Source organism: Phyllobates terribilis, unplaced genomic scaffold (genome assembly GCF_046119375.1).
Source record: "Phyllobates terribilis strain yellow unplaced genomic scaffold, ASM4611937v1 Scaffold_4__5_contigs__length_816908805, whole genome shotgun sequence".
In the NCBI taxonomy this organism is placed as follows: Eukaryota; Metazoa; Chordata; class Amphibia; order Anura; family Dendrobatidae; genus Phyllobates; species Phyllobates terribilis.
The window spans coordinates 246034310-246050808 of record NW_027362764.1 but is presented as its reverse complement, the minus strand read 5'-3'; the positions used below and the strand labels follow the sequence as shown (position 1 = coordinate 246050808).

The following is a 16499-nucleotide window of genomic DNA, read 5'->3' as shown; positions in this document are numbered from 1 at the left end:
GTGTCCTAGCCAGTCTTCAGACCTAAACCCAATAGAAAATCTTTGGAGGGAGCTGAAACTCAGTGTTGCCCAGCGACAACCCCGAAACCTGAAAGATCTGGAGAAGATCTGTATGGAGGAGTGGGCCAAAATCTCTGCTGCAGTGTGTGGAAACTTGGTCAAGAACTACAGGAAACTTCTAACCTTTCTATTTGCAAACCAAGGTTTCTATACCAAAAATTAAGTTCTGTTTTTGTATTGTATTAAATATTTATTTCATGCAATAAAATGCTAATTAATTATGTTAAAATCATACAATGTGATTTTCTGGATTTTTTTTTAGATTCTGTCTCTCACAGTTGAAGTGTACCTACGATAAAAATTACAGACCTCTCCATTCTTTGTAGGTGGGAAAACTTGCAAAATCAGCAGTGTATCAAATACTTATTTTCTCCACTGTATATATACAGTACTGTGCTGAAGCTTTAGGCAGGTGTGGAAAAAATATTGCATATTCAAAAATAGAATTGTTAATAGTTTATTTTTATCAATTAACACAATGCAAAGTGTATGAACAAAAAAGAAATCAAAATCAAATCAACATTTAATGTGCCCATCCTTTGCCTTTCAAACAGGATGAATTCTTCAAGGTACACTTGCAGTTTTTGAAGGAACTCGGCAGGGAGGTTGTTCCAGACATCTTTTAGAACTCACCACAGATCTGTGAATGTAAGCTTGCGAAAACCATTCTGTCTCTTCATATAATCCCACATAGACTTGATGATTTTGAGATCAGGGCCTTGTGGGGGCCATATCATCACTTCCAGTATGGTATTGCATTATGGATAAGTATCTGCCTGTATTTCTCAGCATTGAGGACACCAATAAATGAGCGACGCTGAGGACTGTAGACGCAGTGATTGGCCAAGGAAACTTAGTGCAGCAAATGAAAGACACATCATGCTTACTTCCCTTCGAAATCAGAAGATGACGATCAACTCAGAACTGGGAGCAATCAGTGAAACACAACCATACCCTTCTTCGTTATACCCATCTAAGTGTGGCCAGAAGTGGTCTTCATGGAAAAATGTTGTCCAAAAAACAAATCTTTGACATGGAAACAAGACCAAGTGACTAACCGATGTTTAGAAACATAGGAAATGGGGTACAGAAAAAAATGGCAGCCGGTGGTCTGGACTGATGAGTCAAATGCTACAATATTTGGCTGTAACAGAAGGCAATTTGTTTGCCGAAGGGCTGGAGTATCTTCAGGCAACAGTGAACCATGGTAGAGATTCTTTGCAAGTTTGGGCCTACAATACTGCAAATGGAGATGTGGATATGGTCAATATTGGTGTCAGCAATGCTAAGAAATTCAGGAAGATACTCATCCGTCATGCAATAAATCAGGGATGTGTCTGATGTTTGGAACGACCTCCCTTTCATGTTCCTTCAAAAACCGTGTGCAAATGTACCTAGAAAAATTGGTACTTTAACCCCTTTACCCCCGAGGGTGGTTTGCACGTTAATGACCAGGCCAATTTTTACAATTCTGACCACTGTCACTTTATGAGGTAATTACTCTGGAACGCTTGAACGGATCCCCCTGATTCTGAGAATATTTTTTATGACATATTGTACTTCATGATAGTGGTAAAATTTCTTCGATATCACTTGCGTTTATTTGTGAAAAAAATGGAAATTTGGCAAAAATGTTGAAAATTTTGCAATTTTCAAAATTTGAACTTTTATGCCCTTAAATCAGAGAGATATGTCACACAAAATAGTTAATAAATAACATTTCCCACATGTCTACTTTACATCAGCACAATTTTGGAACCAACATTTTTTTTTATTGGGGAGCTATAAGGGTTAAAAGTTGACCAGCGATTTCTCATTTTTCCAACAAAATTTACAAAACCATTTTTTTAGGGACCACATCATATTTAAAGTCACTTTGAGGGGTCTTTATGACAGAAAATACCCAAAAGTGACACCATTCTAAAAACTGCACCCCTCAAAGTGCTCAAAACCACATTCAAGAACTTTATTAACCCTTCAGGTGCTTCACAGGAATTTTTGGAATGTGGAAAAAAAAAATTAACATTTAACTTTTTTCACAAAAAATGTTACTTTATACCCAATTTTTTTTTTGCAGGGGTAACAGGAAAAAATGGACGCCAAAATTTGTTGTGCAGTTTCTCCTGAGTAAGCAGATACCCCATATTTGGGGGAAAACCACTGTTTGGGCGCACGGCAGGGTTCGGAAGGGAAGGACCGCAATTTGACTTTTGAATGTAAAATTTGCTTGAATAATTAGCGGACGCCATGTTGCATTTTGGGGAGCCCCTGATGTGCCTAAACAGTGGAAAACCCCCACAAGTGACACCATTTTGGAAACTAGGCCCCTCAGGGAACTTATCTAGATGTGTGGTGAGCACCTTGATCCCCCAGGTGCTTCACAGAAGTTTATAACATTGAGCCGTAAAAATAAAATTTTCACATTTTTCCCACAAAAATGTTTTCCAGCCCCCACTTTTGCATTTTCATAAGGGTAACAGGAGAAATTACACCATGCAGTTTGTTGTAAAATTTCTCCTGAGTAAGCAGATACCCCATATGTGGGGGAAAACCACTGTTTGGGCGCACGGCAGGGTTCGGAAGGGAAGGAGCGCCATTTGACTTTTTGAATGTAAAATTTGCTTGAATAATTAGCGGACGCCATGTTGCATTTGGGGAGCCCCTGATGTGCCTAAACAATGGAAAGCCCCACAAGTGACACCATTTTGGAAACTAGACCCCTCAGGGAACTTATCTAGATGTGTGGTGAGCACCTTGAACCCCCAGGTGCTTCACAGAAGTTTATAACATTGAGCCGTAAAAATAAAATTTTCAAATTTTTCCCACAAAAATGTTTTTCAGCCCCCACTTTTGCATTTTCATAAGGGTAACAGGAGAAATTGCACCATGCAGTTTGTTGTGCAATTTCCCCTGAGTTAGCAGATACCCCATATGTGGGGGAAAACCACTGTTTGGGCGTGCTGCAGGGTTCGGAAGGGAAGGAGCGCCATTTGACTTTTTGATTGTAAAATTTGCTTGAACAATTAGCGGACGCCATGTTGCGTTTGGGGAGCCCCTGATGTGCCTAAACAGTGGAAACCCCCGAACAAGTGACACCATTTTGGAAACTAGACCCCTCAGGGAACTTATATAGATGTGTGGTGAGCAACTTGAACCCCCAGGTCCTTTACAGAAGTTTATAACATGGAGCCGTGAAAATAAAAAAAATCAAACTTTTTCCACAAAAATGATGTTTTAGCCCCAATATTTTTATTTTCACAAGGGTAAGAGGAGAATATGGACCCCAAAAACTTTTCTGCAATTTCTCCTTAGTACGCCAATACCCCATATGTGGGGAAAATACAGTGTTTGGGCGCACGGCAGAGTTCAGAAGGGGAGGAGCACTGTGTGACTGTTTGAACGCAAAATCGTCTGGAATCGAGAGCGGACGCCATGTCGTGTTTAGAGAGCCCCTGATGTGCCTAAATAGTGGAAACCCCCCCACAAGTGACCCCATTTTGGAAACTAGTCCCCTCAATGATTTTATCAAGGGGTATAGTGAACATTTTACACCCAGAGGTACTACAGAATTTGATAATATTAGGTCATCATATTGAATAATTTGTCATTAGTCTTGAGCGCAAGTGCTCGCTACTTGAGTTTGCATCGGGTACTCAGGTATGTGCCATGTATCGCCTATGCTCGAGTCCCCGCCCGCATGTTTCACGGTTATTAGACTCCCAAAAAAAAACATGCGGAGATCGCTCACGCATGGCAGGCAATCCCCGCGAGGTGTTTTTGGCCATGAAGCATATGGGGTGGAGACTCGAGCATGTCACTCGAGCACCCGCGATACTCAATGCATACCCGAGCACCCGATGCAAACTCAAGTAGCGAGCACTTGCGCTTAACATAAGTCGCCATATTGTCATCTTTTTTTTTTTACTGCACTGCACTGAGCATGACCAAAGTATCTTCCTGCTGTCTGGTGACCCGGATGTTGTCATGACGACATCGGGTTATCATGGCAACATTCGAGAAGCCGCAGCAGACAGCGTTGGATGTCGGCATGAGAGGTGAGTATCGCGATCACCTCCCCTTGCCCCCGCAATGCTGCAATCGACTTCGATCGCAGCATTGCGGGGGTTAATGTGTCGGGAGCGGTGCGGGACCGCTCCCAGCACATAGCACCGGGTGTCAGCTGTGACAATTAGCTGATACCTGGCGGCGATCGCGCCCACACAGCGAAATCAACAGGACGTACTAATACGTACCTGGCTCTTAAGTCCCAGGGTGCAGATACGTATTAGTATGTCCTGGGCATTAAAGGGGTTAAAGGCAAAGGCTGGTCAGTATGAACATTTATTTGATGTAGATTTCTCTCTTGTTCATTCACTTTGCAGTTTGTTAATTAAAAAAATAAACTATTGACACTATTTTTAAAGCATACTTACCTTGCAGCATATTTTTCCGTACCTGCGTAAAGTACAGAAACAAAATGAATGAAAATGATCTTGCTGCGGAATGCACGGTTCTTCTTCTTGAACCATGGAAGGAAGTGCTGTTTGAGAAACTCAACATACATTATGGAGTTCATCTTTACCCCTTCAGGGATCCTAAAAGGGCCGACAATCTCTCTCCCCATGATTCCCGCCCAAAACATTACTCCACCTCCTCCTTGTTAGCGCCATAGCCGTGTTTGCATGGGGTGTCCATCAACCAGCCATCCTCCACTCCATCCATCTGGACCATCGAGATCATTTCATGCATGATAATGCCCCGTCTCATGCTGCACATAACACATCTGCATCTCTGGCTGCTATGGGCATAAAAGGGGACAAACTTATGGTGTGGCACCCATGCTCCCCTGACCTCAACCCCATTGAGAACCTCTGGAGCATCATCAAAAGGAGTGTCTATGATGGCGGGAGGCAGTTCACATCTAAGCAACAGCTCTGGGAGGGTATTCTGTCCTCATGCAAAACAATTGAAGCAGAAACCATCCAAAACCTGACAAATTCAATGGACGAGAGAGTTCAGAAGCTCCTTTCGAACAAGGGGTCCTATGTGCAAATGTAACATCACCTAGAATAAAGTTTTGAGTTGAAAACTGTTTGATTTCAGTTTGTAATAACCTGCTAATGCTTATAATTTCAAAAATGACCATTGTTTTGTTCTTTATTAAAATGAAAAGGTTGAAAACTCTGCTGTGTATAATAATTTGGAACATGCATTTTAAGTGCAGTTTGAGTTTTTTATTTTTTTAAAAATATACTGTTATCATAGGCAGTTTGTACAAAAACCTTTCAATTGTACTCTAATAGCTATTTGACTGGAAAATTACAATGACTGTAATTCATATACGTAATTTGGGAGAATCTGAGAAAATATTATTTGCATAATAATTTGGAACACAGTGTATTTCGGTGTATTTTTTGCTTAAGTGTACCAGATCTGAATACTAGACAGAGCCTATTTTCTTAGGCCGGTTTCACACATCAGTTTATTATCGCAAAGGTGAAAAATGGTTTGTGTATTTTTTTCTGTGTGCTGGACCCATTTTTTGGTCTATGTGATAGCTTTTACACCCCTTGTTGCATCTGTTTTTCCTGTATGAAAAAATATTTTTAGCTACCCATTGAACCGTAAAACACTGACAATTTGTGGATGACATCTGTGTGCAATCATTTCTCCCTGCTCTGCCGCAGAGCTTAACTGTATCGACATGCACAGTACAGTTAAGGGTAGCAATAGCTTCAGGTGGGCCCCTCCAAATCAGGGGCCCTGGACGACCATGCTCTCTGTCCCTGCTGGTAACACAGTTCTACGTAAGACATGGATCCTACTCTTTTTGTGAACCATCCTTCCACAAAAATATAGAAAATGTGAAAATGCAAAAATAACAGGTACTAGAAAAAATGGTGTGTGAAACCGGCCTAAATATGATGATCTGACTCTACTTTCAGCTCTTCACCTTCATTTTATTACTTTATTACTACTAAATGTGGTTCGAGATATGGCTGCCAAATTGGATGCATTGGTGTTTAGGATCTAAATATGGACATTCCTTAAAGAGGTGGTTCCGCAGTGCAGAGACCAGCACCGCTGAAGCAAGTGACATCACTGGACTATGTAATAAAAAAAGTTTTGGCACTCCAAGATATCATGCAAAAAAATTAAAGATTTATTGTGTACAATGCCAACTTGTTTGCAAAAATATACACTGCTGAAAAAATAAAGGGAACACTTAAACAACAGAATATAACTCCAAGTAAATCAAACTTCTGTGAAATCAAACTGTCCACTTAGGAAGCTACACTGATTGACAATCAATTTCACATGCTGTTGTGCAAATGGAATAGACAATAGATGGAAATTATTGGCAATTATCAAGACGCACTCAATGAAGAGTGTTTCTGCGGGTGGGGACCACAGACCACATCTCAGTACCAATGCTTTCTGGCTGATGGTTTGGTCACTTTTGAATGTTGGTTGTGCTTTCACACTCATGGTAGCATGAGACGGACTCTACAACCCACAAAAGTTGTTCAGGTAGTGCAGCTCATCCAGGATGGCACATCAATGCGAGCTGTTGCAAGAAGGTTTGCGGTGTCTGTCAGCGTAGTGTCCTGAGGCTGGAGGTGCTACTAGGAGACAGGCCAGTACACCAGGAGATGTGGAGGGGGCCATAGGAGGGCAACAACCCAGCAGCAGGACCTCTACCTCCGCCTTTGTGCAAGGAGGAACAGGAGGAGCACTGCAAGAGCCCTGCAAAATGACCTCAAGCAGGCCACAAATGTGCATGTGTCCGCACAAACGGTTAGAAACCGACTCCATGAGGGTGGTATGAGGGCTCAACGTCCACAGATCGGGGTTGTGCTCACAGCCCAACACCGTGCAGGTTGCTTGGCATTTGCCACAGAACACCAGGATTGGCAAAGTCGCCACTGGCGCCCTGTGCTTTTCACAGATGAAAGCAGGTTCACACTGAGCGCATGTGACAATGTGACAGACGTTACAGAGTCTGGAGACACCGTGGAGAGCGATCTGTTGCCTGTAACATCCTTCAGCATGACCGGTTTGGCAGTGGGTCAGTAATGGTGTGGGGTGGCATTTCTTTGGAGGGCCGCACAGCCCTCCATGTGCTCGCCAAAGGTAGCCTGACTGCCATTAGATACCAAGGTGAGATCCTCAGACCCCTTGTGAGACCATATGCTGGTGCGGTTGGCCCTGGGTTCCTCCTAATGCAGGACAATGCCAGACCTCATGTGGCTGGAGTGTGTCAGCAGTTCCTGCAAGATGAAGGCATTGAAGCTATGGACTGGCCCACTCGTTCCCCAGACCGGAATCTGATTGAGCACATCTGGGACATCATGTCTTGGTCCATCCACCAACGTCACATTGCACCACAGACTGTCCAGTAGTTGGCAGATGCTTTAGTCCAGGTCTGGGAGAAGATCCCACAGGAGACCATCCGCAACCTCATCAGGAGCATGCCCAGGCATTGTAGGGAGGTCATACGGGCACGTGGAGGCCACACACAATACTGAGCCTCATTTTGACTTGTTTTAAGAACATTACATCAAAGTTGGATCAGCCTGTAGTGTGTTTTTCCATTTTAATTTTGGGGTGACTCCAAATCCAGGCCTCCACTGGTTAATAAATTTGATTTCCATTGATGATTTTTGTGTAATTTTGTTGTTAGCACATTCAACTTTGTACAGAACAAAGTATTCAATGAGAAAATGACACGCCCCCTGGGCCGTGGGGTACTCGGCAGTCGGGCCCCTATGGATTCTGGTGGGGGATATCACAGTGGCTGGCCCGGTCCGTGACCCAGGGCGGTTTTCTATTTATAGGGGATTTATAAAGTTTGTGACGCTACCTGTGGAATGCGGCCAAAAGGAGCCGCCGCTGCGGAGCAGTCCTCTGAAGCTGATGTTACTGCAGCAGGAATGGCAGCTTGCTGTCGGTCACTCCTTGTGACGTCCTCCCTGCCTTGACGGACAAATCTATGCGGACAGTCACTGTTGCAAGGGGCAGGGTACACTTTTGGCGCCATTCTGGGACCCGGCCCACGATAGGAGGTTCCATATTGTTGTTTTTGATCACGCACATAATGGCGCCCATTCTTCTGGGGCGGGCGCCACATTCGGTAACATAACACAGTCCTTTAAGGCGCACAGTACCCGGTGGCAACGGGCACAGAATCCTGTTCGTTGCAACGGGCACGAAATCCTGTTCGTGACGCCAAGGTTGACGCGTCCCCTGGGCCGTGGGGTACTCGGCAGCCAGGCCCCTATGGATTCTGGTGGGGGATATCACGGTGGCTGGCCCGGTCCGTGACCCAGGGCGGTCAATAAAAAGGTGGGTTTTCTATTTATAGGGGATTTATAAAGTTTTTGACGCCACCTGTGGAATGCGGCCAGAGGGAGCCGCCGCTGTGGAGCAGTCCTCTGAAGCTGATGTTACTGCAGCAGGGATGGTGTGGCTCTCCACAGGAAGAACTAGCTCCAGGGCAGTGTAGAAAGTGTGGGTTGCGCTGGGCATTCTAGTGCAGGGGGAAAGATATAATAAGGAAGAAAAAAGACTCAGGATATACAACCGTGCACACCCAATATTAGAAAAATGAAAAAGTCTTTATTGCATGATTACACACTGACAACACAAGAAAAAATAAAAACAATTAAAAACAGACAAGGCATAGCAATATTCATGGGGGAGGAATAATAATAGTGTTCCAAAGCAATAAATCCCCCTTAGGCCACAGGTATCATTTTTATTTTTACTATCTCATAATACAATAATGCTTATTGACCAAGCTATGTCGCCCTAGTAAAGGGTAGCACAGCGCCACTAGACCAAATATAGATGATGAACCAAACACCCCCAAGTAATCAAACCATACATCATAATAAATCAAGGAATGAAGGAATGAGTGGGAGTAGTAATCTACTAGAACTAGGGGCCCGTATAATATCAGCGTTTATCAAAACATATCATCCCACCTGATATACGATATAGGATAATGAGTAAAAGCCATGTATGGCAAAGCGGGCACTCCTAAGTGGTCAAGGGAAAAGTCAAAAATAATAAAATGACATAGTTACCTGTTGGCACCAGAGACCCTACGCGTTACGCTGCTAGACCGCAGCTTCATCAGGGGTATGTTGTCAGTGAACACATGTGTATATTAAATAGTCTATCCAATTTAGTGTGATTCCCTTCAGGTGAAAATTAATGCCCTCACTAAGTCTCTCCAGCATCGTGGCGGATCGGACGGTCATTTCCTGTTTTCACAGCGTGCAGCCCACGTGCTGTGGTGTGACACAACCTGAATTGAATAAGACGTCATATCCGGTCGGCAAATCGCCGCCCCTTCCTATCTCTCATGCGTTCCACCCAGACGCCTTGGTGGAACGCAACCGGAGCTAAACAGAAATCATCATATCCGGTTTTAGGAACCGCCCCCTCAAAGATCGTGCGGGACACAGTCCCCCAAAATAGTCACGATAGGAAAAAGGCCGACATTCCAGGGGAGAACAGATTGTAAAAACATATATGTACCCCCGGAAGTAGCGCGTCCGCTACAAAAAATATACCGGTACAGAGACAAAAAGGGCTAGCCCTGATCAAGGAAAGTGCCTGACCAGGCCAAGAGCAAGATAAAAGATGTGATTGAAGTCAGAAAGTCACCAAATGTGCATAAGAATGTGACCAATCATGACGATACAAACAAACATAAGACAAACCAACCACAAACAAACATAAAACAGACAACAATCATATACTGATTGTAGGCCATTACACGGTGGCTGATAAAGTCTGATGGCAATATATATAATATACATACAAATATAAGGACATGGCATTTGAAATGATTACTGGAGATTAGCTTGTTATGGAATGGAGGAGATGCACAAGCCAGCCACACGAGGGGAGATGAAAAAATAAAGAAAAAAGGAAAAGAAAAAGAAAAAGAAGAAAAAAGGGGGAGACCAGAGAGCCCTCAATCTAAAGCGGGACTCCAATAGCAAGGATACCATAGGAATTTAAGCCAAGTAACCAGTAAATGAAAAATCCTCATTTATGCCCCTAGGGGCCACTGTATCAAGAACAAAAATCCACCTTGATTCAGATCTCAATAGATCCTTAGTGTGATCCGAGTTACGTGAATTAGGCCTCATTTTTTGAAGGCCCATAACTCGCATTTTATTGGGGCTACCAGAATGGCATTGGAAGAAGTGCAAAGCCACCGATTAGATGGCCTTGCCCTTCTTCAAATCCTGCTCAGCAAGATGGATGTTGGAGACATGTTGCTGTACCCGTCTGCGGAGTTCCTGCGACGTTTGACCAACATAAACCTTCGGACAGGGACAGGTCAATGCATATACAACATTAGTAGACCTACAGTTGATAAAATCCCTCAAAGGGTATTGTTGGTTGTCAATCGGATTAGTAAAAATTTTTTACCAGATGAGAAAAATGGACAAGCAGAACAATCGCCACAAGGGAATGAACCCTTAAATTTACTGCCGCCCGAGGTACTACAACTGGGGCGTGTATAATGACTATGCATAAGTTTATCCCTTAAATTAGGGGCGCGTCTAGCCGTCAACAACGGTCTCTCTGGTAAAATGTTAGAAAGATGACTATCCGTCTTAAGTATATTCCAATGTTTCCGAAATAGACTACCCATTTCATTCCATTGATTGTTAAACCTGGTAATAAATCTAATCTGTGTATCCTCCATATCAACACGCGATTGTAGCAACATCTCCCGTGGTTTGACCAAGACCTTCTGGTGAGCCTTGGAGATTACCGCTTTAGGATATCCACGTTCCCGAAAGCGTGAGGTTAAATTTCTGGCCTCGGTTTTGTAGTCCTCCTGTGTTGTACAGTTCCTTTTGGCCCTTGAAAATTGTCCCACCGGTATAGTGTCTCTCAAGTTTCTAGGATGAAAACTTTGGTAGTGTAGGAGACTATTAGTGGCAGTCGATTTCCTATGTAATTTGGATACAAGTGAGTCACCCACTTTCCTGATCTCCAGATCCAGGAAGTTCACTGCAGAGGAAGATATACAGTGGGTAAGATGAATGTTAAAATCATTGACGTTCAGCCTATCAATAAATGCAAGTGCCTCAGTTTCCGTGCCCGTCCAGATAATCAAAATGTCATCTATGAAGCGTAGCCATTTAAAGACCCCCCGGTTGTATGCCTGTAAGGGGTACACGTGTGTGTCCTCCCACCAACCCAGGAAAAGGTTGGCAAAGGAGGGTGCACACCGCGCCCCCATGGCGGTCCCAGAGATTTGTCGATAGAAGATATGATCAAACACAAAATAATTGTGAGTAAGAATGAAATTCAAGAGGTCCACAATGAAAGAGTCATGTAGGCGATTACCTCCACTTGTAGCATTCAGAAAATAAAGGACTGCTGCTATGCCGTCTTTATGGGCTATATTTGAATATAGCGATTCAACATCAACAGTGATGAATAGGAAATGGTCAGGTAGACAAAGAGAGGTGAGAGTCCGTATCAGATGAGATGAATCTCTGAGATAAGAGGGTAAACTGGTAACGAGGGGCTGCAAGAAAAAATCTATGTAAATACATGCCTTTTCACAAATACTTCCTATGCCTGACACAATAGGTCGACCCGGTGGACATTCCAGATTTTTGTGGACTTTGGGCAAAACATAGAAGGTGGGTATGGAAGGTTTCCTCACTATCATAAATTCCCTCTCTTGTTTATTAATAGTTCCCATAGAAAAAGCCTTCAAAAGTAATCGTTCAAGCTTAGCCGAAAAGACCTGTGTGGGGTCCGAAGGAAGTCTCAAATAAAATCTGGTGTTATTAAGCTGTCTATGTATTCTGGTGGGGGATATCACGGTGGCTGGCCCGGTCCGTGACCCAGGGCGGTCAATAAAAAGGGGGGTTTTCTATTTATAGGGGATTTATAAAGTTTTTGACGCCACCTGTGGAATGCGGCCAGAAGGAGCCGCCGCTGTGGAGCAGTCCTCTGAAGCTGATATTACTGCAGCAGGGATGGTGTGGCTCTCCACAGGAAGAACTAGCTCCAGGGCAGTGTAGAAAGTGTGGGTTGCGCTGGGCATTGTAGTGCAGGGGGAAAGATGGCGCAGCTGAAATAATGGACGGAGGCAGTGCGGTGCAGTCATCCGAGCCTTTACTCACAGTTGTTAAGTTCCTCAGGTTGTACTGTACAGCTTAAAGCCTCCCACGTCGCGCTGCGTTCACCAGAACGGGGGCTCAGCTCTCCCTCAGGTAGATTAGGAGCACCTGTCGGAACCCCACTTTCTTGTGTTCCTCTCTAGACCGACTTCACGCTGGGTCTTCTCCCTCCTGCCCTGCGCTTCCCCACTCGCAGTCCCGCTCGGGTGCTCTGAAGTCCCTCCTGTCTAACTGGAGTTCCCGGACCTGCTTGACCCTCACGGGGATTAGAATGAGGCTTTGGCACCTGGACTATGAAAGCCAGAAGCCTCCGGTTTTTCCAGCCGAGACTTGAAGTTACACGACTGGTCCAGGGGCCGGTCTCCTTCTTGCGGCCTACGATCCCGCTGTCTTCAGACAGATTCGGGGCATACGGGTGCCGTCCCACACTCGCCATACCCCCTGGGATCCCTTTACAAGAACGGAGCCTACTCCTCTGCTCCCCTCCTGGGCCTCTAGCACTAGACCCCACTGGTGGGACAGAGCTCCTAAGGAGACTCTGCTCCCAGACTGTCTCCACTCACTCACTTCTCTTACTTCCCTGCCACCCTAAAATGGCTTCCCTTTATATACCTCCTTCTATGGTGCTCCCCTAAACTGCTTCCTCCACCCACACCCACTACTGGTTCCCCCTACCTTTGGGTTCCCCCCACTCCAGCCAGGGACAGGGCTCAGCAGCTGCGCACATGCATCTTGACCCTCCAGCCGGCCTGGAGTAGTGTAGTGCTGAATGTGGGTGTTGGGGTTCTGGGCAGCACTCCCTCCTTACCTGAGAGAAGGGGATACCACACCTCTCGGTGAGGTGCAGTACCTCTGTGGCGACTGAACCCTCAGAGGCGCCACAAATATTTCATTAATTCAGATCTTGGATGTGTTATTTGAGTGTTTCCTTTATTTTTTTGAGCAGTGCATATAGTTGACATTTCGGCCAATAATGGCCTTCCTCAGAACAGGAGTGCTATAAAGAAAAGCCAATAATAACGCTAAAGCGCTGGAGAAAAACACCTCTGTGTTGTGGGAATGGCGCTCAGCCTTAATTTCTACATCACTGGTCTATGCACGCCAGGTATTCTGACAACGCACTCTGGTGCCGACTCGTTACTGCTGATTTGAGCTGACAACAGACAGCTTGCGGTCATTGTGTCCATCGTCGCACAGTGCACATCGTGCTGGGACTAACCAGTCCCTGAAAGGAGCGTCACCAATGACTCTTCGTTTCAGGAAGGGGGCAGGTGCAGTGGCAATGACAGCAGCATCTGCCCCGTGATTACGTTTTGTTTGATTATCCTAGCAAGCACTGGGATTTTCAAAGGATGTGTCATCAGAAAGGAAGTGAAAATAAAAGAAAAGCAGTTAGATAGTGTAGTTAGGAAAGGATAGGATTTTTAATTGAAGTATATTAGAAAATAGTTTAGATCATGGCACTAAATAGATAGGGATTTAAGAGGAAAATTAATTTGGACTTCTGATCACTAGTTTAAAGGAAATCTGTCACTCCGTGGGAGATATCAGACCTCTAATACGGGCACACAGGTTATAGAAAAGTAAATCTATACATACCTGTATGTGCCATATTAGTTGGTCTGCTTATAAAATCGGTTTTCATCTGCTTGGCATCCGGGGGACGCCAAGAAGTCCATGCCTATCTGCTTAGGAAGCCCAGAAATCCCCACCTATCAGCTTATTTTGCATTTTCCTCCCCTCCCCTGCACATCACAGGGACCTGTGATGTGCACTCTTCTCATTGACATCCCGCGCATGCGCAAAGCGCCGGTAACATCAAGAGCGCTTTTTTTCCGCCCGGCCCCATTTTTCCCCATTTTAATCATTTATTTAAAAATAAAAAACACAGTGTACTGACCTAATGCCTAATCCCCTGAAGCCATTGTCCCCTGTAAAAAAAAACAGAAAATAAAAAAGCAACCTTATACTCCCCTAACGCCTAATCCATTTGAAGCCATTGTCACCTGTACAAAAAAAATTACAAAAAACACCATATCCCTCAGCTGTCCAAAGTGCTAAAATAATCCAGTGTCCCACGGCGATCGGATCATTTGTAGAACAGTCACATCAGCAGTCGCTGATGTGACTACTCTACATGACAGCGGGCTGACACTGACACAGGAGTGTAATCGCTCCTGTGTCAGTGCATAGTGCTGAGCTGCCGTGACAGAGATCACAGGAGTTCATCAGTTGATGTGCCCCAGTGTCCTCACTTATGGCATCTCCGCTGCATGTGAATTTTCTCACACAGTGGCAGTGCCATAAGTGAGATCACCGGAGCTCATCAGCTGATGAACTCATGTGACCTCACTCAAGACAGTTCAGTGCTATACACTGCGGGAGCGATCACGCTCCTGTCAGTGTATTGCCGGCTGCCAGGTAGAGCAGTCACATCTCTCAATGTGACTGTTCTACAAATGATCTGATCGCCATGGGACACTTGGGATTACCTGGATTACAGTGGACAGGTGAGGGTTATGGTGGTTTCTTATTTTTATTTTTTACAGGTGACATGCACATCGGGATTTGGTGTTAGGTGAGTATAATGTTTTTTTTATTTTTATTTCAATATTTATTTATTTCAACTTTTCTTTTTTTTCTTGACCGCAGGTCACAGGCGCTGGCTGACTAGTAGTCTCTCATCAATCGACGCCTGCGGTCAATTCTTTGTGTGTTTTTGTCGCATTTTTGACCCACTGACTTGAATTGATTCAGTCGAATACGCAGAAAAAATCTGCAGTAAATCCGCAAACATTTTTATGCCTGAGTTTTTTCTGCAGATTTCACTGACTCAATTGAAGTCGCAGCAAAAACGCACAAAGAATTGACATGCTGAAGATTTAAACACACTGCAAATACTCAAAGGAAAATTACTGATCATGTGCACAGCACTTCAGGATTTTCATTTAATTACAGTGGGTATGGAAACTATTCAGACCATGTGATATTTCAGTTTTTCTTGTTTTAATAAATTTGCAAAAATTTCTACATTTCTGTTTTTTTCAGTCAAGATGGGGTGCGGAGTGTAGTTTAATGAGAAAAAAAAATGAACTTTTTAGAATTTACCAAATGGCTGCAATGAAACAAAGAGTGAAAAATTTAAAGGGGTCTGAATACTTTCCGTACCCATTGTAGCTGGCATAAGGATTCCCTAGCATTTTTGGCCCATTTCCGCGTGAAAAAAACGCAGCAAACACGCACCATGTGCACACAGCCTGAAATTTATTTTTACATGTCAATAGTGTTTATAGTCTGGAATCCAATTATTTTCTGATGTATTTAATTTTGTATTTCAGGACCTCAGCAGCCAGGAATGCCATATTATTCTGATCCAAGGGGAAACCCAGCCACACCTTCATTTCACATGCAGCCAAACTCCCCTCAAGGAAACCCAGTTTTCCCACCTCCTCCATCCTACTACAACACACCTCCACCACCCTACGAGCAAGTGGTGAAATCTTGCAAATGAAGCAATTTTGCACTTGGCAATTTTTTTTCTTATATCTGACTTTTTACAACTTTACCATGAGGAGGACTCTCTCTTGGCATGATGATTGATCTATTGGATATGTAGTATTGGAAGACCAGATCTGGTCAGAGGGGACAGTAATGTTGGAACGTGATTGCAGTCATGACAATTTTTCAGAATTACAGTTTATGTTACTGTCTCGGCACTGGCATGGGGTTTGATGATTGATTAATTGCACTCCTCCATTGCTGGAAAGGCAGTTTTTTCAATTTAATTTATTTTTTTTCTACACATTCTTTAGTACGTAGCTCTTTCATTGTATTTATGCTGGTGGTGTACAGTACATATCGTTGCCTAGTTTGCCTATTATTCTTGAGTGCTAGCAGAATATGCAGTATCTACAATAAAAGGCATGCTCTTCATGGAAACCATGTTGGATAATTTGTGTTTTTCATAAAAATGTAAGAATAACTAAAACAAATAAATGCGACCAATAGATGAAATGACAGACAATGGTCATCTTTGCTGGCAACAAGTCAAAAACTATTAAAAATGTCACACTTGGAGAGGTCCTCTTTGGTGGGATGATTTTAGCAAACAAAAACCTTTACAATAATAACTTACTTAATGAATTAATCTCTCATGTATTGCATTGGGATTCCTAACTGGGCAAAGGTCACACAGAACTGCTGCAAACTGAACCCGCACTTGGTTTTTCAATGTTTGTTAAATTGGGTTGTACCAAGATTGCAACATAT

General features: G+C 43.8%; 1 protein-coding gene across 1 annotated transcript in view; it reads left to right on the top strand.

The window, feature by feature from the left end:
- The window catches only part of VOPP1 (VOPP1 WW domain binding protein), a 247345-nt gene extending 231173 nt beyond the window's left edge, over positions 1-16172 (top strand). The window contains exon 5 of the mRNA XM_073678196.1: positions 15569-16172. Within this exon, the coding sequence (XP_073534297.1) occupies positions 15569-15741 (173 nt within the window). The 3' untranslated portion in view covers positions 15742-16172. The remainder of the gene's footprint in view (positions 1-15568) is intronic.
- The last annotated feature ends 327 nt before the right edge of the window (positions 16173-16499 follow it).